Raw genomic sequence first — 27,872 nt, 5'->3', positions numbered from 1 at the left:
TGGGAGCAAAGGAAGGGCCCGGGGATAGGGCCACAGGCTCCCGGCAGCTTCCGCCACCAAGAGGGTCCCGGCCGGTCGGCGCCCGCGCGATGGGGGCTCCAGATGGGTCACGGCTCCGCCTCCAGTTCCCTCCAGAGGCCTCACGGGGAGGGCCGACCCCGGCTCCTCTGAAATCTGTCTCTGTTCCGTTTTTCTTGCCGCTGCCTCATCACGTTGGGCGGCAGTCGTTCAAAGCTGGGGACACCAGGCCCGTCACCAGCAGCTCCAGCACGGCCACCCTGAGCAAAGGACGCTGCTGAGGCCCCCCCTTCCACAGCCAGGTTTGCAGGCCTGTTGAGCTTTGCCCAGTCCCTGGTCCCCTCCCCACCCATCAGGCACCCTCCTTCCTCCTGCTCGGGGGCTGGGCCCAAGTATGGGCCCAGAGGCCCTGACCTGCCCTCCCTACCTGGCGGCCACGGTCCTAGCCCCTCACCCCAGCCCCAGCCCTGCATCCTCCTTAACTGAGTCAACCCTGCCTGGTCCCGGAGCTCTCCCGTGCAGATGGCCGCCCCTGCAGTCAGCCTTACACACGCAAACACACACTCATACTCACACGGGGCAACAGAAGCCACCAACGGGCCATCTCCCCAGCAGCACCCAGACAAGGACGTGAGGACCAGAGCACAGGTATTCTTTATTAGTTTCCACGCTCAATTGTCCCGAAGAGTGATTCGGAGCCCTTCCCACACAAAGTACAGGGTTATGGGGCGCCAGGTCGTCCACAGTCACCCAGCCACACAGCCTTCCCGAGACATCCCTGGGAACCCCGAGGAGAACACACTTGTGCTACAATGAGGCCCGGTCATTCTGGCCCCCAGCCGACTCCTCCCCCTGACTCCCGACCTCAGGGAGAGGAGCAGACACTGCCAAGAGCCTGGCCCACCTGAGAAAGGAAATGGGGGCCCCATGGTGGTAACTCAGCCGCCAGGAGGCCAGGTCCACTCAGATGAAGAAAACAAGGCACGGTTGTGAAAAGGTAGCAGAGCCAAAAAACCGAGCTGAAGATGGGTGTCCTCCGATGCTGGCCACCGCCCCTCGCCTTTCCTTTCTCCCAGACTTAACCCCCAGGCAGTCTGGTCTGCGGCGGGCAGAGTGAGGGCAACAGGTGAGTCCACAGCAGAGGGCAGGCACGCCCTCCGCCTGTCCACCCCCCCCCCACCCCAGCATCCCTGATGGGAGCCAGGGCTAAGGCCTCATGGCTCCCGCCCCCTTCCCCTCAGTCCTCAGGTCAGCCTGGCACCTGAGTGGGGCTCAGCTCCGGTAGCTCTTGAGCAGGTGCCCAGCGATCACCAGCCTCTGGATCTCGCTGGTGCCTTCATAAATCTCAGTGATGCGTGCGTCGCGGTAGTGCCGTTCGGCCGGCATCTCTGTCACGTAGCCCATGCCACCCAGGATCTGGATGGCCTGCGGGGGAAGCAGGGGATCGGGAGGGAAAAGGCCGTGTCAGGGGCGGGATCGGCCACAGTAAGGGACCAGCGAGGGAGGGGTAACCGGCCCACTTTCAGCTACTCAGTCCTGGGGACCTCACACCCAGGCACCTCTTCATGCACCCAGGACACTCACCTGGTGGCTGATGGCAGTTGCAGCCTCCGACGCAGCCAGTTTGGCCATTGCTGCTTCCTAAGCACAAGGGACGGTGGGGTCAGAAACTACTTTGGGGAGGAGCCCCCAGCTCATGGCCCTTCAGCAAGGCCGAGCCTGGGGAGCCTCCCCTCGAAGCAGTAAGCCTACGAGGCCCAAGGAAGCGGGACCCCACCCGGACTTCTCCCTCGGCACACCAAAGCTGTGGGCCATGCCCAGGGACCCCCTTGCCACAGGCACCTTGGTAAAAGGCTTCTTGTTATCCTTCAACATGGCAGCACGCCAGGTCAGCAGCCGGGCACTCTCCAGGGCCAGGGCCATGTCCGCCAGCTTGAACTGCAAGAACCCAGCCCCGCCTCAGTCAGTGGCCGCCCCACCCCCCCACCCCTCCCTCCCAGGACAGGAGGGAGGAGGAGGGAGAGCCTGCAAGCAGGTAAAAGCTTACCTCGGAGCCGGAGAGGAAAGGCCGGGCTGCCCTCCCTCCGGCATCCAGGCTAGGCTCCACTCATTACCTGGATGCTCTGGAGCTTGGTGAGGGGGGCCCCGAAGGCCTTGCGATTCTCGGCATAGTTCACAGCACAATCGAGGGCGGCCTGGGCGATGCCCAGGGCCTGGGCGGCAATGCCAATGCGCCCCATGTCCAGGGTTTGCTGTGGGGAAGGCCCCGGTCAGTGGCTGGCCAGCGGGGCCCCAGAGCCCTTGCCCGCACTGCCGGGCTCACCATGGCTATCTTGAAGCCCATCCCCAGCTCCCCCAGCAGGTTGTCCTTGGGGATGTGGCAGTCCTCAAAGATGAGGTTGGCCGTGGATGAGGCCCGGATGCCCAGCTTGTCTTCCTTCTTCCCCAGCGTGAGCCCAGGCGTCGGCATGGGAACCAAGAAGGCACTGATGCCCTGCGAGGCATACCCAGAGAGGTTCTCAGGGGCTGGCCCAGGCCACACCCCTTGATCCCCCACCAAACACCAGCAGCCCCTTCCCTCCCTCAGACCTCAGGCCGGGACGCCCTCTGCTGGCCTCCCTGGGGACGGTGCAGACTCCAGCCTCAGGCCAACAACCGGCCAGAGAGGGGAAGGGGCAGCCCCAAGGTGGCCAAGAGCAGAACAGCTCCACGGAGCCGAGGGGATTCGGGTGAAGAAACTGCGAAAGGTCTGCATCCCGGAGGTCTCATCGACCCTCCCCCTGGGGTTCCCACCTTGTTGTGCAAGGATCTGTCCGTGCTGGCAAAGACCACGGTGGCGGAGGCCTCCCACGCGTTGGTGATCCAGGCCTTGGTGCCGTTCAGGACCCACGAGTCGCCCTCCGCTCGGGCGGTAGTGGAGGCGGCTCCTGCGTCGCTGCCATTCCCTGCCCCACGCACAGACTCAGAATCCACCGCCTCCACCCCGCAAAGGGCGCTGCCACCAGCAAGCAGGGGACCCGGGCTCCACCCACCCCCAACTTGTGAGCACGAGGCCCCTGCCACCCGGCCTCCAAAGAATCAGGGTTCTGGCTCCTAACAGAAAGCTCCCAGGCCGCACCAGCTCCCAGAGTCCTCGGAGACTAGTCCAGGAGGGGAGGGGGGTGGCACAGCAGGGCGTCTTCACCCCAAAGGGACCCCAGAGCCAGGCATCCCTCACCGGCTCAGCTGAGGTGACTGCGTGCTCCTTGGTCGCTCCCAGGCGGCCCGCACGGAAGACCTGTGCCCTCGCCTCTCGCGGGCCCCCCTCCTGCCTCTGCCCTGGGGGACAACCCAGCTCCAACCCAAGTCCGTCACTCTGACCCTGAGGTGAGGGGATGGGGGCCGACCGCTGTCCCACCGTGGTACCTGGTTCACTGAGTGCAAAGCAGCCAATTTTGTCACCACCGGTAAAAGGGGTAATCCACAGCTGCTTCTGCTCCTTGGAGCCGAACTTCAGGAGAGGCCCCAAGTAGAGGGACTGGAGGGGGTGGGCGCGGGGAGGTGGTCAGAGGCCACCTGCCTGCCTGTGGACCCCACCCCAAGACCTGTTCTCTCCAGGGCCCTACCTGAAAGGACCAAGCCCAGAGGAGGTTGGGGGCTGGGCACCAAGGCCTGGCTGTGCCCAGGGTGCCTGGACACATAGCCAGGGTGCCCACCTGCCCACGGGAGCCTCCCCTCCACCTGTGTGTCCCAGGGACCCAGGAGAGGGAACTCACGTTGTTGACACTCATGATGACTCCTGTAGAGGCACAGCCCCGACTGATCTCCTCCATGGCAATGGCATAGGCCAGGTAATCAAGGCCGGCACCATTTAGCTCCTCGGGCACATCCATGGCCAGAAGCCCGAGCTCGCCCATCTTCTTCACCTGGCCCCAAAGAAGGATGTCATGGCAAGGGCCGTCAGGCGCGCACCCCTTAGCTCCTGAGCTGGTGTCTGCACAAACAGGCCATGTGGCCCCATCCACCCACCCCATGATGCCCGAATCCAGACACTGAAGACCCAGCCTCAGCTGAGGTCTGCATGACAGCACCGTGGACTGAAGCTGTTGTGCCCCCACACTCCACACTGGGTCACCTCTGTGTCTGTAGCCACAGCCAGCGAGCAGGCAGAAGATACAGGAAGCCTTCAGGGGCCTCCAAGGTAAGAAGCAGGGCAGCATAGTGTCATACTGACCTTCTCAGCCCCACGCACATACTCTGCCGCCCCACCACACGGTCTTTGCACATGCTGTTTCCGATCATCTGCAAATGAGTTGTTGCGGCCTCCTTCCTTTCAGACCTCAGCTCGAGCCTCGCTTCTTTCAGCTGCCGTCTCTGTCCTCTAACTGCGTGCCCTCCCAGAATCTCCGCCTTTCCAATGCGGTGCTTAGGCGGGTGCAGGTTCACACCTATTACCCTGCTGGTTTCGGTTACGATCCTTCTCCCTGACCATGACGGCAGAGACTGCTGTCTGCCCACTGTGCTATCCCCAGTGCCCGTGAAAGAGCGAATAAGTGGTAAGAGTTTGGAATTTCTGATGCAGGACAACAATACTAGTAATGGTCAACCATCAAGTGACTACTACGTGCCCAGCTCTGCATCTGAGTCTTTCCAGAGCTCAGACACATGAAGCAACCTGCTCGGGGCCAGAGCCCGGAGGCAGTGCAGCTGGACTGCACCCCGGGCCGTGACCCCAGGGCCATAACCAGCTCAGCACACCACCCATCTCCGCCCCTCTGACCTGGGACGAACTGCCTACCCTCCTTCAGCCTGCTTTCCTTCTGCCCAACGGGGACCACACACAACCTACCGAGCTTCAAAAAGAAGCAAATAAAACCAAGTGACTGTGGGGAGCAGCAGGGGCGGGGGGAGGAGAAGGGCACCGTTGCTTTCCACAAGCCCCTCTATGTCACTAGATTCTTGTAACCATGTTCTTACGTTATTTTAACTTAAAAGAAGCAAACATAAGAATGTTCACAATATCTTCTCACTTTTCTATAATATTATTTCCATGATTATAAAATTGTTACACTTCCTCTGCAAATAGGATCTTCGTCACAGAACTGTTTGAGGACTGAGACAATATATATAAAATGCTGACCCCGGGGCCGGGCACAAGCTGATCAGTGAATGGCACTTACTATCATTAAGTAGCTGACAAGTTGGCATCCGGACAAGAATGGATGGGAGGAGGGGCACTTCCATAATGATCTGTGCGCCCCTCTATGAATCTCTTACCAGATTCTGCCTTGAACCGCTCCCGGGGAGACTCTCCTGTAAGACTCCACACCTGGGGGGACCTTACTCCCCTCCGCCACTCCGGAAAGACCACAAGTGTCTGCCGAAAGGCAGTGAGCTGCAGAGCCGCAACTGCAATGAAGCTCTGCAGCCACAGGGGGGCGACATGGGTGGGAGGCTCTGCAGGTGAGATTAAGGCTGGTGAGATGGGGGTTACCCTGGATTACCCAGGGGGACCCTATGTCATCTCCAGGGTCCTTACAAGGGAAAGAGGGAGAAAGGAGGGTCGGAGAACGGAGATGGCCCCTTCTCTGGAGCCGCCAGAAGGAAGCGGCCCGGCCAGCATGCGGCTCTCAGCCCAGCGGGTCCCACATCAGATTTTTGATCTCCAGGAGCTGTCAGATAATAACGTGGTGTCGTTTCAAGCCGCTAGTCTGTGGACACCAGCAAGAGGAAACTAACAGACGGTGATAAAGTACCCAGAGGCGCCAGGGATGTGTCATTTCGAGAACCGCTGAAAAGACAAATGTTCTGTGCTGACCGCACACCTGCCGTCAGAGGGGGGCAGCGGCCTGCTCAGAGATGCTGTATCGCTTCAGCAGGTGGGAAGCACCCGGGGGGGGGGGGGGGGGCAGGGGTTCAAGGCAGAGTGACTTACTCGGCGCTGTATCTGAACCCATGTGGGGCCTCACAGGACGCTGTGCCAGCACGAGCGTGGCCTCCAAACAGAAACCATCAGACCCACACTTGAAGGTAGCCAACTCACCCATGCCAGGGGGAGAAACGTGGTGCTGGGTTAGGAGTCCGGGCCACACTCCACCAGGTGCCGGAAACACGCAGGCCTCCAGGACGCATGCGCAAGCCTAGAAGGGCACCCCGCTGGAAGGCTCTCTCTGGCCTACCGGCAAAACTGCCCCATGCTACCTACCAGTGCCACCCAACCTCCTCCTCATGCCACAGCCCTTCCGGGTTCGGCCCAAAAGAAAGGTCGGATTAGGCCCACAACTCCACCTCATCCCCGGAAACAAAAAGGAAACCCAAATCCCAGGTGGGGTTCCAGGACACAAGGAATCAAGCCAAGTCTCCGCTACAAGGAAGCCAGAGTTCCGGGCACTCTCCCCTCCGCAGCGCCTCCCACTGGCTATCCAGGCAGCTGTCACTGTAGGAGATCACTGCACCCCTGACCGGTCATTCCTCTTGAGAGTCTCACCCATGTCCCCTCCTCCCCCACCTCCTGCCATCAGTGTCTGCTTGAAAAACCTCCAGCCCCAACACACTTGAGGGCAGGCACTCACCCACACCAGGCCCAGAGCCTGCACACAACCAGGTTCCCCCAGTTTCATCAGGGATGCCTGGGGCCTGGGGCTGCCCTTTCCAACCTTTCTATTCTGAAGCAGATCGTGAGAACTCTGGCAAAAGGTTACGGCCAGAGGCAGGAATGTTCTAGGAACAATACAGAGGCAGAAGCAGTTATGGCCACGAGGTGCCCTCACCCAAGTGTGTCCTGGAAAAGAGACCGGCATCGAGGGAAAGAACCAGCGGGGCCGTGGAAAGAACACGCAGTATCATCAAAAAGAGAAAGAAAGCAGCAGAAACCTAAAGAACACGTGTCCAGTGGTAGAAATCGTTTCCGATCTAAGTGCGCGGATGGCCACCGGCTACCAGCAGAGGGGCCTGGGCTTCAGAGTCGTCCCAAGGGGAACCTCCCGGAGCTACTCATATGGCCACCCTCGGTCTCTTGTGTCTGTGAGCCAGACCTGCAACCCAAAGAGAGGCACCAGCCCCGACAAGGCCAAGCCTACTGGTCTCCAAACTCCCAAGACGCGAGAAAGAGTAACACCCCTTTCCTGGTTGCGACGGAACGAGCCTTCGGCACCGCCTGCCTTGGGTTTGGGAGACGCTGAGCAGGTACTTCATATAAAGTCAATGCCTCAAGTCGCCTCTAGAGCTCACATTTTTACAAATCAAATGGATCCTAAGTATGTGTGTGCTCACTAGAGCCCAAACTAACCCCCTTAGAAGAATCAAATCTCCCAGCCTGTTGGAGATTGGCTGCGTATTTGAGGGAAAGAGGCCCCGTTGGCCGCCGCCTCTAGTGTCCGCTGTCGGCTCGTGGGTGCTCCGAGCTGATGCAGCAAGGACATTCGGGGCTACCTGACAGCCGGGCGACCATCTGCTGAAGGTCGAGCACTCATTGAGAGCAAGGTGTTGTGTGCACAGGGACATGCAAACACAAATAGGAGCTCACTGCCTGCAACATCCGTGCTGGAAGACATACGCCCAGCGATGTGCTGAGCACAACCAGGATCATGGGTTATGAACGGGATGCTCCCGGAACAGAGACCGATGAAGTTTGCTTGAGACACATGGGAGGCGGCAATCAGGACACATTTCCAGGGTGGAATTAACAAGAGTCGGTGGCTATGAGGAAGAAGAAAATGGGGTAGGGCCCTAGAGGTTTCTATGTGGCTAACCAGGTCAGCGTAGCACCATCACCTGCCAGGGCATGAAAAAGACGAGGTGTTGCACCTGGTCTATTAAAGTTATTCAATAAACAGTCACCGAGTGAAGAAGAAATGGGGCTCAGTTTTGTTTTGTTTTGTATGCTCCACACCCAACAGGGGGCTTGAACTCATGACCCTGAGATCAAGAGTCGCACGCTCTCCTGACTGAGCCAGCCAGGCGCCCGGGCTCAGTTTTCTACACATAAAGTTTGGTGAGTCCAAAATCAGTTGAAACACCATTTTATTTCTTGCTTCCCTTTATGACAAAATAACATTGTAAGTTTATATTTACATTTTTTTTTCTTCTTTTTTCTTTTTTTTGGTTTGGACCCAGGAAGAATGAAGTTGCACTTAGGTTCCCAAACCAGCCAAGTAACCAGAAATTGGCACCAGCCTTCCACCTAATAGTTGGGTCTGCCTCCCCCAATTCTTCTCCCCTTGACCCTTCCCCCATAAACCCACATTTCTGGGCGGTGGTGAAAAAATATTAGAAATCATTAACTAAGCATCTACTATAGGCCAGGCCAGGCTCAGGAGTCTATAGACTCCTACTGACTCTATATGTGTGACTGGGAAGCAAGAAGCTTAACCCGTGGCTTCCGTTTTCATCTAAAAACCCCACTTACTCTGGGGTAAGTAACTACCCCCAGAGTGTTGTGCTGAAGATGTAAGGCATAAGCACCTAGAATACGGTAAGCCCTAAATGATAGTTATTCCTGTTCCTATGTCTATTTTATCTGGAAACACTAGTGGGATTATTATCTTGAATTCCGCAACCTGCCATATCCTCTGTGTGGCTCGAGCTCTGTTCCCTCTGCCCGCTTAAGCCCTGGCCTTCCTGCTGCAACTGGGAGATGAGCACCACCCCCCCACTCCCTGAAACACAGAGAGGGAGGAAGCAAAAACCCAGCAGGCCTCCTCAATCCGTGGCCAAGGGAGGCCAGTACTGATTAACCTCCATAATCCCATCAGCCACCAAGACAAGCGGGGTGGTGGCAAAATCCGAAGATTTAGCACAACTCCTTCCTAGCTCTGCAACCCCAGGCAATTCAAACAACGGCTCCTTTGTCATCTACGAAAAGGGGATAATAACAGCAGGACTCGGGACAATTTGATGACATCACAGACATGAAAACACCCTGACCAACACAGACCCAAATACAGATGCCATCGCAACCCTGAGCCGTGGCCGTGCATTCGGCCCCCACCTGCCAGAGGGAAGGAGGCTGCCTGCCGCCCATGGTCTCCTCCCCCCATACCTGTGTCTGCCCCTCTTCCGGAGGGTTAGCTTGAAAAATACCCAGCACCAGGAAGCAGGGAGGAGATTATAAAGCCAGAGGATTAGTTCAGAGGAGCTCGTCAAAAAGTCTGTTTCTATTGCCAGCTTTCTTGCCCAGAGCAAATCTGTCTGTAATATTAGTAAGAATTTGAGGGAATGTAGGAATAGGATAGGAAAAGTAAATCAAGCCGACTGTCTTTTGGTAGGAAAAGCCCCAGCACACAGCCACGCTCCCATAACCGCTCTGGGGAGAGCGCCTCTGAGCTCTTCCTGCTTGTCAGTGGTCATCCGCTCACTCCCCTCCTCTGTCTGCAGAGAGATGGCGTTTGTTCACATCTCCATTAACGGCACCGAAAGATGAAGGGAAACTGCCAGATAAGGTTACTGAGAGCAGGGCATGTGGGTACAGAGGGCAGAAGGGCAGCTTAGACCGTTGACGGGAATGTTCCCAACTAGAAGGGGGCTTCCCTGCCTGCCAGCGGGGCTTCTGGAACAACCACGTGGATAGTGTGGATGGAGAAGGGTTTGGGAGCCAGCCGGACTTGAGATATGAAGTCTAGCACCACGGATCAGTAACCCTGGAAAATCACTTTACCTCTGCCTCAAATTTCTCAACGTAATGGTATTAATAATAGCTACCATTTCCCAAGGGCCAGGAGGCACCAGAATTTGACAGGCATTACCCCACTTAATCCTTGTAAGCATTCTAGAAGCAAAATGGAGATTAGACTTGCAGGTGAGGACGTCCTCAGGACTAGAATAAGAAGGTGCACATGAAGTACTCAACAGCTCAAAAGTTATCCCCCTGATGCCAGTGCCCAGAATGCCAGGTTCTACTATACCTGGAGCTCCCCAGGGACTGCCATGGTTCTAAGCACAGTGCCCAATATGCTGTGATCAGCACAGTATTTTCTAAGCTGGAAAAGTGGCCCCAGAGCCCAGAAGACATGGATGGCAACTCTTGAACTCCTTAAGAGTGAAAAAAACAGGCCAAGAGAAGAGGCCAGAAAGTTTTCCTCTTTTACAAGTTATTGACTGAACAAATAGCTACTGGATATTTATACCATGTGCCACATGGCTTGCCAGCCCGGGAATACAGCAGGAACAGCTTTTTTTTTTTAAAGTTTATTTACTGGAGGCTGGGGGGGGGGGGGGGGGGGGAGGGGGGGAGGGCAGAGAGAGGGAGACAGAGAATCCCAAGCAGGGCCCTTGCTGTCAGCGCAGAGCCCGATGTGGGGCTTGATCTCACAAACCGTGAGATCACGACCTGAGCTGAAATCAAGAGTTGGACATTTAACCTCCTGAGTCACCCAGGCATCCCTACGGCAGGAACATCTTAAACGTGAAATTACAGATGCGCCGACTTCAAGGGAAAGAGCACTCGCACTGAGAGCTCCGGGTCTGGCGAGGAGCTGGGTCCCAGCCCTAGTTGTGCAACTCCCAAGCTCCGTGACCTGGGGCCCATTATTGAACCCTTGAGTCCCTCTGGGTTTACCAACCGCACAACCGGATGTAGGATACCAGTACCCTCACCTCACAGGGCTACGGTGAGATGCGGATGGGCTGGCACACCTCAGAAACGTGCCGAGCACCCTGCAAACGTTAACTCTTACTATAGGCACAAGGCCTGGCACACAGTGAGCATGCCGACCACGCACCATTATTACTGTTATTCCAGGAGTTAAATCCAGGCCTCGTGCTGAACGAAGGAAACCTCCAGAACATTTTCTGGGTCCCAGGGTTCCTGGCTTGGGAGTCTCGGTGCCTCTGGCTGTCACTGTCCCCACACATCCAGGAGCAGCTGGCAGACCACCATCAGGGGCTGCTGAGGTTGGAACTCTCACCTGGGCTGTCGGGAAGCGATGCTCCTTGTCCACCTGGGCGGCAATGGGAACCAGCTCCTTCTCGGCAAATTCCCGGCACGTCTGACGCAGCATCTGGTGCGTCTCGGGAAGTTCCACAGACTGGTAGATAGTGTGCAACTGACGCCAGTCCCAAGGACGCAGAGCTGCGGCAAGAACAGGTGTTGGTGGAAAGGGATTGCATCATCATCACCATCATAAACCAATGACTTGGTGGGCCTCCACCAGGAATGTCCCAAAGGACATCTGGCAACGTCTGGAAACAATTCTGGTCGTTACACCTGAAGAGCGAAATGCTATCGCTGTGAACTAGGTAGGGGCCAGGGGTACTAACACCCTACCTACAATGTACAGGACAGATCCCACAACAAAGGATTATCTGCCCAGGGATGTCTGGGTGGCTCAGTCGGTTGAGCATCTGACTCTTGATTTTGGCTCAGGTCATGATCCTAGGGTTGTGGGATCGAGTTCTGCGGCCAGCTCCACAATGAGTGTAGAGACTGCTTAAGATCGTCTCTCAAAAAAAAAAAAAAAAGATTCTGTCTCTCAGGGCACCTGAGTGGCTCAGTCAGTTAAGCACTGGACTCTTGATTTCAGCTCAGGTCATGATCTCACAGTTCCTGAGATAGAGCCCCACATCGGGCTCTGTGTCTGCCCCTCCCCCATTCTCTCAAAATAAACATTAAAAAAAATTTTTAATAGGAAAATAAAAAGTTTGTCTCTCCCTCCATCCCCCTCCTCAGCTCACATTCACTCCCTATCTCTAAAAATTTTTTAAAAAGTACAAAATAAAAGAATCATCGGCCCAACATGTCAATAGTGCTGCTGTTCAGAAATGCACACCAGCGGAATGCTTTCTCCACTTACTAAACACTTTGCACACAACTATCCCATTAGGACACTAATGGTAATAATAAGACAGCTTTGTGTCCTTAGGCAAGGATCTTAACTTCACTGGGTCTCAGTTCCCAGAAAATGTGGAGGCCAACAGTACTTAGCTCCTGGGGGTGGAAGGGGTAAAGAGATCCTGACTGCAGCACTCAGCACAGGGCCTGACAGAGACAGACCTCAATGGGGGGGTGGGGGGTGGGGTGGGGGGGGGTCCCCTTATTGCAGTCCTGCAGGGTGAGCTGGGTCTCTGGCCAGGCAAAGGAAGCCCTGGCCACGTGTGTCACTGCGGCTACAGGGAGAGAAAGAAGCTGGGAAAGGTGCAGTGTGAAGACCTAACATTCACTGGGCACCACATGCCAGGCGCTGAACTGAGTGTGTTACACAGGCTGTGTCTGATTCGACCCTCGTAACAACTCCCTGAGAACAGTAACACATTGGCGGGACCATTTTACCCACGCGCCCGCCATATGAGGAGGACGGGCCGAGCGTCTCGTCCAAGGTCAAAGTCCCAGGGTCAGGGTTCAATCCCAGGCCTGGCTCGGGAGGAGGGACGCGCCCCGGACCTGAGGGGGCGGGGAAATGACGCTCGGGGCGCTGATACGATAGCGAGAGCCGGGCGGCAGGCGGGGGTCGGAACAGGAGCCGGGGCCGCGCAGGCGCCAGCAGCGGCCCAACTAGGGCAAAGGCCGCGCGCGCTCCCGGAGGGGGCGCCGCCCGCCCTCCCGCCGTTGCCGGGGAGAGCCCGGCCGGCCCGGGCCGCCGCCCCGCTGAGCGGAGCGGGAGCGCACTCACCTCGGAGGCTGGGGCCGCAGGCCCGGGCGAGCAGCGCAGCTGCCATGGACGCGAACACCGCCAAACTGCGACCGCAGGCGCGCGGGCTCCGGGCTGCGCGGGCGGGGCCGGAGGCGGGACGTCACGGGCTCCAGCCCCGGGGGCGGGGTCCGCCGCGGCTCTTCCCGGCCCCGCCTCCCGCCAGCTAGCGCAAACCGCACTCTCCGGGGGTCCCGCGGTCTCCGCTGTCCACGGACGTCCGTTCTCAAAACTCTTGGACGGTGGCCCGCCTCTCCTAAAATCCAAGCCCGCAAACTAAAATGCCGCATATGGCCACCCCCCGCCCACTTCTCCCGCCCCAAGCCCACCATGCCCACCGGGCCCTCGCTGTCTTTGCTCTGGCCGCACAAGGCAGCTTTTCTGCAGTAGCTTTTCTGCAACAACAGGGCTTGTTCCTGCCTCCGGGACTTTGCAAGCCCTGTTCCTCTGCCCGGAATACTCCGTCCCTCCATCCAGGCCTGACTCACTGAGGCCTGCCCTGACCACACATTCTCCATCCCAGCGTTTGTTTTCCTTATTCATGGCACCCACCATCTGACATCTTCTCCAGTCCTCACACTGGTCTGTGAACTCCAAGAAGCACAAGGGTCTCGTCTTGCTCTGGTGCTCAATATTCAGGCCTGGGGAATCGGGTTGCCTGGGAGGGAGTTCTCCTTCCCCCAGCAGCTGTGGGGGGCGTGGGGCGGGGGGGAGGGGGGGGGAGTAGGGATGTTACCCCCTTGTTCCGCTGTAGTTCCCATCTCACTCGCAGTTGTGGGGCACTGCTCCCGATGCCATGCATTTGGTCCTTAGCATCCGCCCCAGGACGCCTTCACCCTCCCCAGGAAACTGGCAATTCCAGTTGCTGACAAGGGTCTTCCCTTAGCACAAGTGTGTCAGACCTCCACACCCTCCCAAGCACCTACACATCCCTCCATCCCTGTCTTTCTCCCGCTGTAACTCAGCCAGGCACCTGTCCGCAGCACTGACCCGCAGGTCAAAATGTGCCTTCCACCAAGGCCTTACCCTGCATCCCCGGAGATCAATGAAAAGATGTGGCAAAGTCCTTAATATGTTACCTTTCATTTAAAAGAAAGCCTCTAAATCCACAATACTTTAAAGCCAGATGAATGACTGTGGTTGGCAAATGCTCTGAGGCCTTCCTCACCTTTCTATTGGCCCACCTGAGCGCCAGCCCTGGGTGAAAGAAGACAGGAAAAAGCAGGAGAGGGGGAAATGAGTGAGTGAACAGAGGCCGATAATTGCTTTGGGTGCCACAGACCATCTAAACCAGACATACTTTACAATTGTATTGTCACCTCAGGGTTCCTGGGTGGCTCAGCTGGTTGAGCATCTGACTTCACCTCAGGTCATGATCTCACAGCTCCTGAGTTCGATCCCCATGTCAGGCTCTGTGCTGGCAGCTCAGAGTCTGGAGCCTGCTTCAGATTGTGTCTCCCTCTCTCTGCCCCTCCCCTGTTCGTGCTCTAAGAATAAGTAAACATTGAAAAATTTTTTTAATTTAAAAAAATAAATAAAATTGTATTTTCACCTTAAACAAGAATGTTGTTTTGTATTAAAAGTAGGCAAATTTCCCAGTAGAGACAGAAACCAGACAATGGTTGCAGGAGGTTTGGGTGAAGGGAGGGAACTGCCCTTTGCCAACACCAGGAACCTTAGGGAACTTTCTGGGGTGACGCAAAATCCCTATATCAGATTGTGATGGGGTAATAAGATTGTGTATTCATCCAACTGTACCCTTAAACCAGGTCAATTTTACTGCAGTTAAAGTACACCTTAATAAGCCTAACTTTAAAATACACAAATGTTTAATTCCCAAAGTCCCCCAGTGAAACAAAGCAAAAATATAAAACCTAAAGCCAAACACTGTTCCCTGTTCACCCTAGAAGCCACCTCTACTCATTATTTACAGAAAGGTCACATAAAGAAACTCCAAGCCCATTCCCACCCCACACCTGCTCCCCCCAGCAATGCAAAGGGCCCACTCAGGACACAAGAGAGGATGCGTGTACTGTGAAAATCTTTTATTACTGTCTCTTGTGACAAAATAACATTTTATACAAATAAGTCACCTAGTTTACTTTGGACACAAAGACAATACAAACTGGAATGAGGATCTTGGGTGAAGGGGAAAGAGGAGGAAGGACAGATCAGGTCATTGATGTTTCTTATATTCTGTGAAAAATAGATTTACAGGGGAAAAAAAATAGACTTTCACAACTTCAATGACTTTACATGATCCTTTATAAAACAAGGGTAAATCCGCCTCCACCAGACCCCTCTTGTGGCGAAGATGTTCTGTAACATGGAATGTGAGTAAGTGATGATTTGACGACCAGGCTCTCACACTGGGGACGGCAGCACCTCTGCACAGGAACCCCTTGCCCCATGCCCTGGCAAGGAAATCTATGCTGGGATTCTGGGGGCAGGCTGTCTCCAGTCCCCAAACCTCACTGACATCGTGGTGACAATAGCCACCAAAAGAAAGTGACTTGACAGAGAAAAAAGAGTGCCCTGGGAGTCTACAGGGGTGGCAGGACACTAAGGCAAGACTCACCTAATTCATCCAGTCCACATAGCCTAGGAAATCCATTCCAGAAATGAATGCCCCTTGAAGGCATTCCCCTTGAAGATTCCCCGTCACTGCCATTTCAAGAATCGCTGGTCTACAGTTAGCCCCAGCTTCCCTGAATCACTGGCCCTCTCTGAGAATCAGATAGCCCAAAGGCCGTAGGTGTCTTCAGGGAGTCTGCATGCCCCTGAAAACTGCTTTCTCTGCAAGAGATCTCCGAGCCAACATACCAGGACGGGGAAGCCTACGTTAGCCCACAGCTACTTTAAGTTGTTATTTCTTCCGCGTACTCTTTAGGACAGAATGAAATCAACAGGGATCTTCTTTGGAGAAGCAAGAAGGGCATCTTAGCCCAAAGGCTCCACAGGAAAAGAGAGATACTCTTCCTGGAGATTCCAAGGCAGAGGAACAGGAGCAAGACAGGAGAGGAAGAGGTGCAGGCGTCAGGCCCCGTGGCAACAGATGGGCCCGGCGGTCTGCTGGAATGTATTCCTCCGGGAGCTGCCGCTCAGATACCAGCTCTGAACAGAAGGCAGGGTCTCCCCATGCAGGTCGTTTTGCCCCTCCAATGGTATGATTACCCCCAAGACACGTGCTATCAACAGTCCAGATAACTTAACAACATGGCCTCCTGATTCAACTCCTGATTGCTTCAGCTACTTTCAGAGAAAATATGACTTCCAATTCTCTCCCCAGTTCAGGAAAAAAACTTGAATTTGAAACTCCCCCTGGTTAACACCCCAGGGTGGTTAACTCTGATTTCCTGAGTAATGAGACATACAAATCCAGACTCCCAGGTACAGAATACCAGACAGACCTTCTGGAGCAGAAGATGGCACAGACTGAGCACATGGCCTCAAAACCGTCCCCAGTGAGACTAAGGCAAGCCAGTGGGGAGGAGAATACAGCACTATTCAGGCCAGAATGCCTGCCTCCTCTGCCCTCCAGGTAAAGGCTAACACTGCATATAAGAGACAGCCCACAAGTCCACAAGACATGATCTATCCTGGGACACGTTTCCAAGACATACTCAACTGAGCAGAGCTCTGGAAGCTCCAAAAACCACATCCTAGATACTAAGTGAATATCAAATAGTAGAAAATCTCCTGATTAGGCTGCTGTCACATAGAGAAGGGGCGATTCTCAAGCTCAATATGCACACAGCTTCAGCTAGAGGAGAATATGCTAGAGGAGAATATGCTAGAGGAGAATATGCTAGAGGAGAAACCGAAGGTAAGGAAGCAGTGCTGATGTCTGTCCACAGAGGAGGAGGGAAGGAGGCCAATGCAGCTTTCCCCAGCAGCATGTGGGACAGAGCCACACATAAGGCACCTAGATTTGTAGTGGACTCCGGTTCTAAGATTCACCCGGCCTGGCGATGAGTAAGCCGTCTGCAGGGTGCCTGGTCTCTTCCCTCCTCAGCGGTTGGACCCAGTGCCAACACACACAAGTAAGGGTTTTCTCAGTGAGAAAGCTGCCAGCACCTGGCACAGCCCAGATTCTGGCCTGGCACAGAGCACTACTAGGCCAAGGTTCAAGGCCACTCACGCTCTAGAATCCAAACAGGGAGAGATACTGGTTAGTGAATGCACAGGGGCTTTCTGTGGCAAAGCGCTGGCCCTTCCATCCTGGGCCCCGCATGGCTTTTGTCCCAAGCATCTTGGGAGACTGCTCTCCGTCAGTTACTATGATGCTTCACAATGACTATCACCACATACTTGGGCCCTTCCTACTGCTACCTTTCTATCGATGCAAAATCCTGGCCACAGCAACAATCTTATCAGAGGGTCAGCTAAAGCCACCCACAGTCAGACAACCATACGGAGCTGAGGTGGCAAGAGTCTATCCAGTAAGGGCCTGAGGACAAACATAACCCACAAGGATGTGCAAGGAAGGTATTTTGAGAGCACCCTTTGAGAGCCACCTCAGGCTAGTTCATCCTTTCCAAACAACCAAAAGAACTCCAACTAGCAGTATGAAGGATCAGAATATGCATTAGAGGTCTGACCTGCCAGGATGGTTCCAGAAACTACTTCAGTAGAAAGGCAGACAGGAAAATCCTCCTAAATAAGAAATCTACAGAGTTTCAGACGCAAATCCCCATCAAAGCCAATCCTGCAGGCTCTCCTGTGTTGAAAAATCAAATCCTTCCTTTAAGTAGCTGTTGGTCCGTAACTATATCCAGTCCCAACACGAGCCAGATTAGCCCCAGGAACCTGATTAATACTATCAGAAGTCTAACCACACATCACATATGCTGGGAACACCACTGACATCTTATAAAACCTCTCCGAAAGAAGCCTAGAAATAAAAAAAATGAAACAAAAAACACAAAATACGAGGCCTGATGTGGCCTCAAGAGATCCTACTGCTCCGAGAGCAAACACTGCCACATTCTATCTCAGGAGATACTCAAAAGTCAGGAGGCAGGACACGCAGAGCAAGCTCGTCTTTCCTCCAAAGCGGGAACAGAAGGCACTGCCAGGCTGAAACCTTGTCGTATCCCCGGGAGGGCTGGCGGAGGATCCTGGAAGTCAGACAGAGAAGCAGGCCTCTCCACAACATGGACTTTTCAGTTTGGCAGCCCTGCCGGCCGCTGGTGCCTCCACTCCTGGCACCCACACACACCCCCTTTTTTTCCAGTTGCTTTCGAACTACGCTCAAACTGAGGTCAGACCGTGCCACCGGCAATACTGCAAGTGAGAGGGCGAGCTGCCTGGAAGAGACCCACTGTTCAGCTTCTCACAGCACCCAGGAACCTATGCAAAAGCCACTGACTGGCAAGCCGGCTGGCCAGAGCCTCCTTACCCTGACACAGCTGTGCCCGTAGCAGCCCGGGCTCATCAGCACAACCAGCAGGCAGCTATGACTACGTGAAAATAAATTTTCTTTTTTCTCTGGATTCCAGTAGCCTTACCCTAATCCTTCACATTACTATAATACGTCTGCAACCTAAGGGGTAAGGGAAAAGGGAAGAAAAAGTACTGGGGAAGAAAACACAGCACTGCTTGGCACCTCTCTTGGAGCACAGGAAACCACCACCCCAGCCTTGGCTTCCTGGGACCAGGTTCCAGATGTGTGTTGACGAACAGCAGGTTCAACCACCTCCATGTGCCAGGACCTCGGGCCACAGCAAAGCACCTCCCCGTCCACTCCCACAGCGGTCACTGGCCTCCATTATAGGCATAATCGGCCTTGTTGTGCATTATCAGCTTGTTGTCAACAAAGTAGAAGCTGTCAGAACGGGTCTCATAGGGATTTTCAATCATCAGACGAACTGCAGGTCAGAGAAAGGGAAAAAGCAAAGACTTACCTGTGAGTCTGCCCCACAGAATTGGTGGGGGAAAACTTAGTATCCCCTCTAGGGGCACCTGGGTGGCTCAGCTGATAAGCATCAGACTTCAGCTCAGGTCATGATCTCACAGTTTGTGAGTTCGAGCCCTGTTCAAGCCCTGCATCAGGTTCTCTGCCGTCAGCACAAAGCCCATTTTGAATCCTCTGTTCCCCCCATCTTTGCCCCTTCCCCACTCTCTCCCCCTTCCCCACTCTCTAAAAAAAAAAAAAAATTAAAAAAAAAAACCTCTTTAAAAATTAAAATTAGTGCCCCCTCTAAAATTCATAGACCAGCCCTCCAGAACATGTGCGTATACTGTTAGAATAATGAGGTCAGAACAGAGGGGGCCAGGCTTAGAGAGCTGGAGAGGACCAAAGAGGCCCCCAACTTAAACATGATACCCACTTCAACACAAGGATGCAATCCTCTCTCTGACATGGCACTCCTTGAGCATCTCGAGCCTGGACTCGTACTCGGAACCCCAGGAAAACAGGATTACCCTTTGCCAAACATGGACTACTGCACATTGTTTATTCAGTACTTCTGGTCTGTTCCCCACCTCTAGACATTCTGGTCCAAATTCCAAAAGCTGTGCCTCACTGTGCCCACTTCCCATGGGCACTCCTGACAACCAAAGGGATCCTAGGTATACACGAGTGAGGGGTGACAAAGGGCAAGGAGCCTTTTCCGGGGATGGCTCAGGGTATTAACTCGCAAAAGAGTCAGCAAAAGGTCTGCTTGTCTTGGGATCCAGATTTAAATCTCATTTGTCCAGGCAGCTGCCCAGGCCTCTTTAACCATTCTGGAAAGTCAAGATAATTAACAGTCACTACCTCTGATCAGTTCTGAGTTAACGATCACAAGCTATTTTGGTTCCTCTGGAGGAAACGTTCTCGTTTACCACAGGTCTCAAAAGATGAAACTGACTGTTGAAAGTCCTTTGGACCCACCGAGGCCAAAGTTACTTGGTTCATATCCAGAATATTGACCTCCACACTCTTTTAGCTTATGTGTTTTCAAGAAGAAAAGTCCTACCACCTTGGGTAAAAACTTGTACTACTATGCATAATCTTTCCTTGCAAGTATCTACATATCCTGGCACAGCTTGGGGAGCGGGTTTCAAACCAGGACCAGATGCTGTCATAAACAGCCCACCCCAGGCAGCAATCCTCATTTTACCTAAAAGCAGCACTGCCATGTGAGTGAAGAACATTCTGGCTTTCAGAATACAACAATTTTAAGGACATGGGATTCTGAGAAAACCAGTCAGTATATGCAGATCCTTCCCGACAACTCAGCCAAACCCCCACACTATTCACAGGCTCCCGCTCATATTCTCCATGTTCTGGAGCCATTTTCCCTGGTTACTAACAGATAAGGCCAGGCTGAGAGAGCTCCACCAGAGTCATGGGAACTGATAAAGCCTGCTCTCTCTCTTGATGAGTCCACCTCTTCCCCTGCCTCAGCTCCTCCCTCTGGTGCCTCCCCAGCTTTTCTTCCACAGGACTACAGGATTACTCTTCCTAAGACGTGACTTCCATCCGGCCATTCCTTCTGTCCCAAACCCTATAAGAGCTCCCTATTTCCTGTGGCTCTATTCTGACAGTTTATCTACGCCACCTCTACTTGCAGGGAATGGGAAAGACGAGGCCCCCAGACCTCTGATTCTATTGAGTCCCCAGCTTAGCTTCTCCCTCTAAGGAGAAAGGGGAGGGCAAAGAAGGAGCGCCGAGCAGAAGCCAATGACTAGCACACAGTGGAAAAGCAAGCCTAACGGAGGCTCGGAGAGGCGCTCCGGCTAACCCTAGTCCCAGAAATCATCATGGTCCTCTCTTCCTCTTCCTCAGTCACCCCCTTTCCCTGCAGCAGGCACCCAAAGCAGATGGCCTGCATTATTAAAACCTCTGATGCTCCCATACAGGCAGAATTTGAAACCCTAGACGGGAGCACTTGGAAATGAGAAGCCTGAGGTCAAATGCCCGGAGAGGCATCATGTCACTACCTCCCTCCTCTGCCAGATGAGGGTGTTGGACCAGATAGACTCCAAAGTTTGTTCCTTCTAGTCCTAAGAATTTAGGACGGGGAAGAAGTCAGGGGATACATACTGACATCCTCAGAAAGCTGGGGAAACTCATAGATATGTTCACAAGTGTTTCTACTGCTGGGGATGCAGAAGCCGAAATCAAAGTCAAAGTTTTTCAGCAAGCGTTCCCGGAAATAGTGCCGCTCGATCATCCGGAAGTTTGACACAGGTTTGTCTCCCACTGTGAACTCCACTCTGCAAAATAAATCTCTGTGAGCCCTACTTTGCCTCCTCCCTTCTTTAAAGCCAACCCAGAACCCAACCGAGAACATGCTTTGTGGACAAACGAGTGTTCTCCCTCCAGAAATACTGGTACTCACGTAGCCCCGACTGTGCGGAGGCGGAGAAATGCCGGTGTGAACTGATAGCGGACAAAACGTCCTGCGCTGATATCCACATCTCCACCTTCCTCCTCCTCCTCCTCCTCTTGGTCTGAAAGAGCACAAGGAATCCTGAGCGTACTGTCTCAGCGCCACCAAACAACACAACCAATTAACAGCACTAACACCAACGGCAGGATGGCTGATATTTACTGGGCACTTGCTACATAGCAGGCCCTGCGCTGATCATTTCACAGAATCCTCCCAACCCTGTGGAGAGTCATCATTATCTCCATCTTATAGATAAGGATGCAGAAGCCCAGAGTGGTTAAGCAGCAAGTTCAAATTTCCCCAGACAGTACACGGAGGGAACAGGGATTTGAACCAAGGTCCATCTGACTTGAAGCTTGTTCTTATAAACATTAAGCTATTTACCTTTTATGTAGTTGAGTGGCTTGGGCCGTATCCTAAGAGTGAAGCTTGAAACACAGGCTGGGTACTAGGTCCCTGGCATGGTCTATATTATACATAGTTATCAGGTCGCAGTGCTAGCTGCTAACCAAAAGAACGTGCCTACGAAGGTTGAAAATAGGCAAAAGGCGAGTTCAGAGAACACAAAACTTTCTGACAGGCAGCAAAGACAAGCTCCAAGACATAATCTTGTCATTTAAATGGAAGACATGGGCCTACAGCCTTGTAACGCCTATCCCAGGCCATGCCAAATCAGACACTGACAACCTGGGAAACAGTGAGGTAGGTAAGCAATGAGCCAACATGCTGGACCTGACTGAGGGTGAGTCTAGTCCATTCCTGAGCCCAGGAAATGGAAGTTTGTAAAATGAATCAGAGAACCATTTTAATGTGAACAAGGAGATAGTTCCCACTAGTAGCCATCCAGTATCCCACAAAAAAATTTTCTCCAGGTATTGGCTGAATGTGGGTGCAACTTCTGTCTTTTTTAACCCCAAACATCCCTCTGCCTATCACAAGCCCAAGAGCAAATGGGGAACCAGACGGAGCAGGCGTTCAGAGCCAGAGACTCTAGAGCCCTCACTCCAACAGTGTGATTCAGAGAGAATCAGACCAAATCTCAGGGATTCAAACTCATCAGAACAAGTGTAGTAGGAGGGTACTGATTCAGTGTGAGCATATTCTAAGTGAATCAAGATCCTTACAGGTAAAGACTGGAGAAGTTGAAAATCAAGGTGTCTTTTTTTTTTAATAAATTTTTTTCTTAACATTTATTTTTGAGACAGAGAGAGACAGAGCATGAACAGGGGAGGATCAGAGAGAGAGAGAGAGAGGGAGACACAGAAGGTGAAACAGGCTCCAGGCTTTGAGCTGTCAGCACAGAGCCCGACGCGGGGCTCGAACTCACGGACCATGAGATCATGACCTGAGCCGAAGTTGGACGCTCAACCGACTGAGCCACCCAGGCGCCCCCAAAATCAAGGTGTCTTTACAAGTTCTGTAGCCTCCCTGTTTGAGACAGTTCGGTTTTGTACTGAAATGACTACTCTGGGCCCAGCCCAGTCCAAGTCCACACATCTGAAATGGCCATGGGGTCCTCGAAACATCCAAAGTACTGGGACATTTCACGTAGGGACGTGAATACCACAGACCCAGGAGGCTGCCTGGCCCTGATCCTCCCAATACCAGCTAAGTATCCACAAGCTGGAGCCTTCAGGTGCCTTGGTCAGCACTAGATTATGAGAGCATGAAGGATGCCAGGTGGGGTGAGAAGACCAGGGCTCTAGCCTTGCCTGTGCAATGAACCTGAGCCGAGACCTTCTCAGGAAAGCCCTTCGACCTGTCTGGGCTACTAACACCTGCCTTACCAAATTTACAGGCTCTTTCTGAGTAGCAAATCATATGAGAAGAGTTTTGCAAAAAGAATTCTTGATTCAGACCTCAGTGGATACTGCAGTCATCTGTGCTGGTGTTCCAGTAACTAACTCCAGGGGGTGCTCCGTCTCCAGTGATGAGCTCCAAAGACTTTGATGTGGCCTGGCTAGCCAGAGAGGAACCACCCTGGAGCTGCGTGCACTACAACACAGGAAGCATCTATTCAAGGCTAATTTAAGGAATCCCAAGTAGATGAGTTCATAGGTCTGGGCTTTCTGTTCCTCCAGAAAATGGTGGAGATTAACATCCTACTAGGCCTTACAAGAAAATAGAAGGCACTGTTGAAAGGAAAGCGAGCGAGAAGACAGGTGAGCCTGGAATGGGACCCCCAGCATGACCCTTCCAGTGTCCCCAGGACACAAGTCTCAGGTGAGCTTTCTTCATTGTACTTTTAATTCCAAGGCTTCCTCTCCTAAACAGAGGCGACATGGTAAGAGGAATGAGCACAGGACCGTGGGAAAGTCACTTGGAAATTCTGAGACTCAGTGTCCTTGTCTGGAAAATGGGAGTAATAGCTCCTCACAGAGACGTGAGGATCACGTGACCTGATGTAAACAGAAACATGTGGGACACAGCGCCCAGCACAGAGCAGATACTCGGCAAACATCAGCCTCTTAGCGCAGCTGCAAACCAGGGCACCTGGCAGCCCAAGCTTCAGGAGGAGGCAAGGAAGTGGACACGCTGGAGTCCACGCCACAGGATGCAATGGTACACACAAATTCGAGCCTCAAGGACCTTTTGAAGTGACTGCTACAGTACTGAGGCCTACCTGAAACACAAGGTTTGGCAATCTCAAAAAGCACCGTCCCTGTCTCCAAATCTCGAATTTTGAAGCGGGTGAAATCAATACTGTAGATGTTATCTTCAGGTTTACATAAATAATCTGAAATGAGAGACAGAGAGAGAGAGAGAGAGAGACACCAATGCTGTTAAATAATCATCCAAAACTACCATTCATTTCTTCCTCCAGTTTTGAAGCAAACTCAGGTTTTTTTCTTACACAACTCACTTAAAATACACTCAAAAACTTCCCCTTACGTTAAAAGCAAATGTTGCAGGAAGAGAATAAGGGGATCAAAGAAAGAAAAAAAGAGCATGGATTTGGTTTGCATGAAAGATTATCGTAACACTTTAAGAAACAGGGATAGTATAAGGGGACTCCTTTGGAAACCCCTTGAATATCACAACAGGACAGAATTTTTTTTAGAAATCCATTTAAAAACATTCATGCTAATCTAATGGCTAATATAGTACTTGTTTGCCAGCCATTAGTATCACAAAGCAGAGAGCAGCAAACTTTTTCTGCAAAGGGCCAGATCATAAATAATTTAGACTCTGGGGCCACACTGTCTCTATCACAACCACTCAACCCTTGTCACTGTAGCGCAAAAGCAGCCACAGACAACACACGAATGAGCATAGCTGTAGTCCAATAAAAGTATTTACAGATACTGAAATACGAATTGCATGGAACCATGTGGGGCAAGACTTCTCCCCCTCCCCCGCCGAACTATTTAAAACTGTAAAAACCATTCTCAGCTTGTGGGCTGTACCAAATCAGGCAGAGGGCCACATCTACACAGGTGACAGGACAGACTGGCTGGTGAGGGTACTGGGCCAAAGTAACGTGGAACCTCTGACAACCTGAGCAGCTGGTCAATACAGTACTGATCAGAGAAAACTTTGCTGATTTCTTTCTACGATGACTCCTGACCGCATGATGGCAAACTGAAGAGCTCCTGATTACTTCCTAAATCTGAAAAAGACTGAGGAAGGTTCTGCACCTTTAGAGGGTACTCCATACACAACTGAACGGAACAGGCTAACAAAATCCAGAGGTCACCAAGCTCTGACCTGTGGCTTTCTCCAGTAGGCTGCTGACATGAATTTGAGCCACAGCACCAATCCCAAGCCCCTACACAGGACCTCTGCCCACCAAGAACACTGCTTAGGGCCAGGCATTACAACGGCCTGATTCCCCCTTGGTATGAGGAGGAAGTAGGAGGTTAGAAGGCTCAGGTGATGAGCACTTCTATACATTCAGGGCCCCGAATGAAAACTGGGTCAGAACTGAAGAGCAAGACCTACTAAAGATATACTCAGGCATGCAACGGACAGGCCCGACCCAAACAGTGATGGCAAATGGGGACATGGAAATATCCAGAATCAGGTTAAACCTCTTAAGAGATGGGAATTCCTTTTCATACTGGCTGGACCAAGGCCCACCGCCTGAACTCCCATCCCCACATCACTGGAGCTGCCACCAGCTCCCTGAGTACACCCGAGCGGCCCCAGGCTGACAGCTAAAGCCGTTCAGCAGAGGACACGGTGGCAGCCTTAGGTCCGTGGCGGGAGTGCGGGTGCTGCAGGGTTAGAAGTGTGGAGGGCAGCAGGGTCTAACAAGGTGACTGCAAACTCTGGGGAAGAAATAGCAAGACAAAGGGCATCAGGTCAGGGCTCGGCTTGGAAGAGAACAGAGAAAGGAAGGAGAACCAGGACACGGGGGTGGGCAATATGTTTCTTCCCACCCGTACCTACATCCATGAAAAGGTGTAGTAGAATGGTTGCACGACACATCCTCAATTCACGAGAACACGTGTCAAGAGCAGGAGTCACATTTTGGATCGTGTACATAAACTGAAACTTTATCAACACACTTTTTAATGTGACTGTTTAAAATCTGCATGAAATGCCACTGTTTGAGGAAGGAAGGACGCCCCTGCACACAAAGGGACAAGGCTTGGGACCAAAAGAGGTAGGGCGGTCAAGCCAGGCTGGAGAGGGGGGCTGTCAGGAGCGGGGTGCAGAAAGGCGGAGGAAGAAAGTAGGGGTCTGGGCAGGCAGACGCTGCAGAAGCTGGAAGTGGGCAGGATGAGGGAGCCTGGCTCGGCAGGAGCTTCACTGATACCTGTGGGTCTTCCAGGATGAGGGGGCAGCAGTCCCACTTACCAGGGTCAAGAGGATCCAGTTAAGCTTAAGGGGGGCTCCCTACCCACACAGATCCAGCTGAGGAGGAGAACGGCCGGCCTGGAGGCCCAGCTGCGGCCGGCCCAGGAGAAGCCTGGCGTGGCTGGACGCAGGGGAACGCAGTCAAGCTCAAAGAGAACCCCTTCCCAACCTAGTCTAGTTGAGGGTGGGAGGCGCAGAGCTCGCCCGGCGGAGTGGCCGGCGGCGCGGCCTGGCCGACCGAGGGGGCCACAGGGTGGACCCCCGGGCCGGTCAGGCGGCGAGCGGCCGGCTCCGCTGAAGGCGACAAGGGGCCCGGGGCCCAGCGCGAGGGCAGGGCGCGGCCGAGCGGGCACTCACTCTCGGTGACCCGGCTGAGGCGCAGGACGTGCTCGGGCCGGATGGTGTCCAGAGCCAGCAGCTCCTGCTCCGTGACCGCCGCCCCGATGCCGTCCTCTGTCGCGTGGGGGGGCGCCTGCCGCCGCGCCTTGAGTCGGTTCAGGACACCGCCGCCTGCCTTCTTCTTCTCCTCTTTGCCGGCCACCAGCGCCCCCGGCCCAGCCGCTGACCCCGCGGCCGCAGCCTTCGGGTTCGACCCGCTCATCGCTCCGCCGCCAAGATGGCCGCCGCCTCCGCAGCGCCGTAACTATGGAGAGCGGGGGCGGGGCCCGGGGTGGCACCTGGGGAGGGGTGGGGCGGGGGCGGGGGCGGGGGCGGGGGCGGGGGGCGGGGCCTGCGGGTCAGCGGCCGGCTGCCGTCTCGCCTGCTTGGGCCCAGCCAGGTGGTAAGCCACGAGGGTGGCTGGGGTGCCAACCCCCCAGACTCTCCATCAGGTCCCCAAAGTCACCTCACCTCAAATGTCTTTAAAATATTTCATACAGTCAAATGACTTTCTGTCATATAAACTGTAGACAAGGCATCTTGAGAGAGTTTTTTAATCTGTAGCACAGAAGTTAAAAGTGCTTGCCTTGCAAAAGCACCTTTCCAGATTACAGTTTCTAAATCCTACTGTGCCAGGCTTTGGGCTCGACCTTGTGCTAGACTACAGGGAATGTAAGAATATGAATGAGGACTGGGATTGGGTCCACCTTACTCACTATTGTATTCTGGCAGTCCAGCTAATGCCTGACACAGTAGGTGCTCAATAATGAGTGAGTGAGTGAAGGAATGCTCCACTATGAAGGAGCTTCCCCTTTGCTGGGACAGACTGTGAAGTACATAATTCATTATGTGGCCCTTCCTCTTGACCAACCCAGTAAGTATGAATGAACTCAAAGAGGAGCCAGATGGCCGACTGCTCTAAAAAGAGGTAGAGCATGGGGCGCCTGGGTGGCGCAGTCGGTTAAGTGTCCGACTTTAGCCAGGTCACGATCTTGCGGTCCGTGAGTTCGAGCCCCGCGTCAGGCTCAGGGCTGATGGCTCAGAGCCTGGAGCCTGTTTCCGATTCTGTGTCTCCCTCTCTCTCTGCCCCTCCCCTGTTCATGCTCTGTCTCTCTCTGTCCCAAAAATAAATAAACGTTGAAAAAAAAAAATTTTTTTTTAATAAAATAAAATAAAAAGAGGTAGAGCAAAGATGCTACCGGAACACACAGGAGTGGTCTGGCCAATCGGGAAGAGGCTTCACAGAGGCAACATCTGCACTGAGCCCTGGAAGTTAACCATGACTTCACCAATTGGAAGAGGTGGGCCAGGGGGTTGAGTGGGTGAAGGGTGGGTTGAGGCCATCCTCTCACACCCCAGGTTGGCTCCTTCTCTAGGGATTCTGGATCAACAGGCTTCTGTGTCAGAGGCCTGGGCCTACAACTGATGTAGTGTGTCTGCTAAGTGTGGTATCACATCTTACCCAGACTTAGGCCAGAGTGAAACTCCACCTTTCTCCCCATGGTCAGCCTCAATACTTAATTCATGCCAGGCTTTGCTGTGTCCTTCTCACCTTATGTAAGGGGCTTGGGAGGGGCTGACAGACCTAGCCTCGTTCCTGGACAAAATCCAAACCTTACTACACCCCAGCTGCCCAGCCTGGTGGAACAGTATGTGGCCAAGTTCCTATCTAAAAACTGTCCTGTCTTTG

At 53.6% G+C, this 27,872-nt stretch overlaps 2 protein-coding genes across 3 annotated transcripts; both read right to left on the bottom strand.

Annotated features, from left to right (window-relative positions):
* Positions 1-653: 653 nt before the first annotated feature.
* ACADS (acyl-CoA dehydrogenase short chain) lies at positions 654-12,730 on the bottom strand. 2 transcript variants are annotated; one of them, XM_047828630.1, is made up of 11 exons: positions 12,603-12,730; positions 10,902-11,065; positions 3,774-3,923; positions 3,424-3,535; positions 2,812-2,963; positions 2,342-2,512; positions 2,133-2,270; positions 1,861-1,956; positions 1,603-1,659; positions 1,280-1,443; positions 654-1,117 (listed from the first exon to the last, which is right to left on the bottom strand). In XM_047828630.1, exons 1-10 carry the CDS (start codon positions 12,646-12,648, stop codon positions 1,291-1,293), a joined length of 1,239 nt encoding a protein of 412 aa, XP_047684586.1. In that variant the 5' UTR covers positions 12,649-12,730; the 3' UTR covers positions 654-1,117; positions 1,280-1,290. The 2 variants fall into 2 exon arrangements, with proteins under 2 accessions (XP_047684586.1, XP_047684585.1); XM_047828629.1 differs by having other exon boundaries at positions 654-1,443.
* A 1,920-nt stretch (positions 12,731-14,650) lies between these two features.
* On the bottom strand, positions 14,651-26,441 carry UNC119B (unc-119 lipid binding chaperone B). The gene is made up of 5 exons (XM_047828428.1): positions 26,162-26,441; positions 23,625-23,738; positions 20,951-21,062; positions 20,653-20,825; positions 14,651-18,490 (listed from the first exon to the last, which is right to left on the bottom strand). Exons 1-5 carry the CDS (start codon positions 26,403-26,405, stop codon positions 18,378-18,380), a joined length of 756 nt encoding a protein of 251 aa, XP_047684384.1. The 5' UTR covers positions 26,406-26,441; the 3' UTR covers positions 14,651-18,377.
* Positions 26,442-27,872: the final 1,431 nt, after the last annotated feature.

This window comes from Prionailurus viverrinus, chromosome D3 (assembly GCF_022837055.1).
Source record: "Prionailurus viverrinus isolate Anna chromosome D3, UM_Priviv_1.0, whole genome shotgun sequence".
Classification (NCBI taxonomy): domain Eukaryota; kingdom Metazoa; phylum Chordata; class Mammalia; order Carnivora; family Felidae; genus Prionailurus; species Prionailurus viverrinus.
The sequence above is the reverse complement of the archived record's forward strand: the minus strand, read 5'-3'. Positions and strand labels throughout refer to the sequence as shown.

Bases quoted from the DNA above. Each gene is read 5' to 3' on its own strand.
- ACADS (XM_047828629.1), bottom strand. From the start codon at position 12,648: ATGGCAGCTGCGCTGCTCGCCCGGGCCTGCGGCCCCAGCCTCCGAG. The intron at 2,513-2,811 runs GTGGGAACCCCA...TATGCCTCGCAG, and splicing joins ACAGATCCTTGCACAACAAG to GGCATCAGTGCCTTCTTGGT. The intron at 1,444-1,602 runs GTGAGTGTCCTG...CTTCCCCCGCAG, and splicing joins CAACTGCCATCAGCCACCAG to GCCATCCAGATCCTGGGTGG.
- UNC119B (XM_047828428.1), bottom strand. From the start codon at position 26,405: ATGAGCGGGTCGAACCCGAAGGCTGCGGCCGCGGGGTCAGCGGCTGGG. The intron at 21,063-23,624 runs GTAGGCCTCAGT...GTGCTCTTTCAG, and splicing joins TGCCAAACCTTGTGTTTCAG to ACCAAGAGGAGGAGGAGGAG. The intron at 20,826-20,950 runs GTGAGTACCAGT...TTTATTTTGCAG, and splicing joins CTCCGCACAGTCGGGGCTAC to AGTGGAGTTCACAGTGGGAG.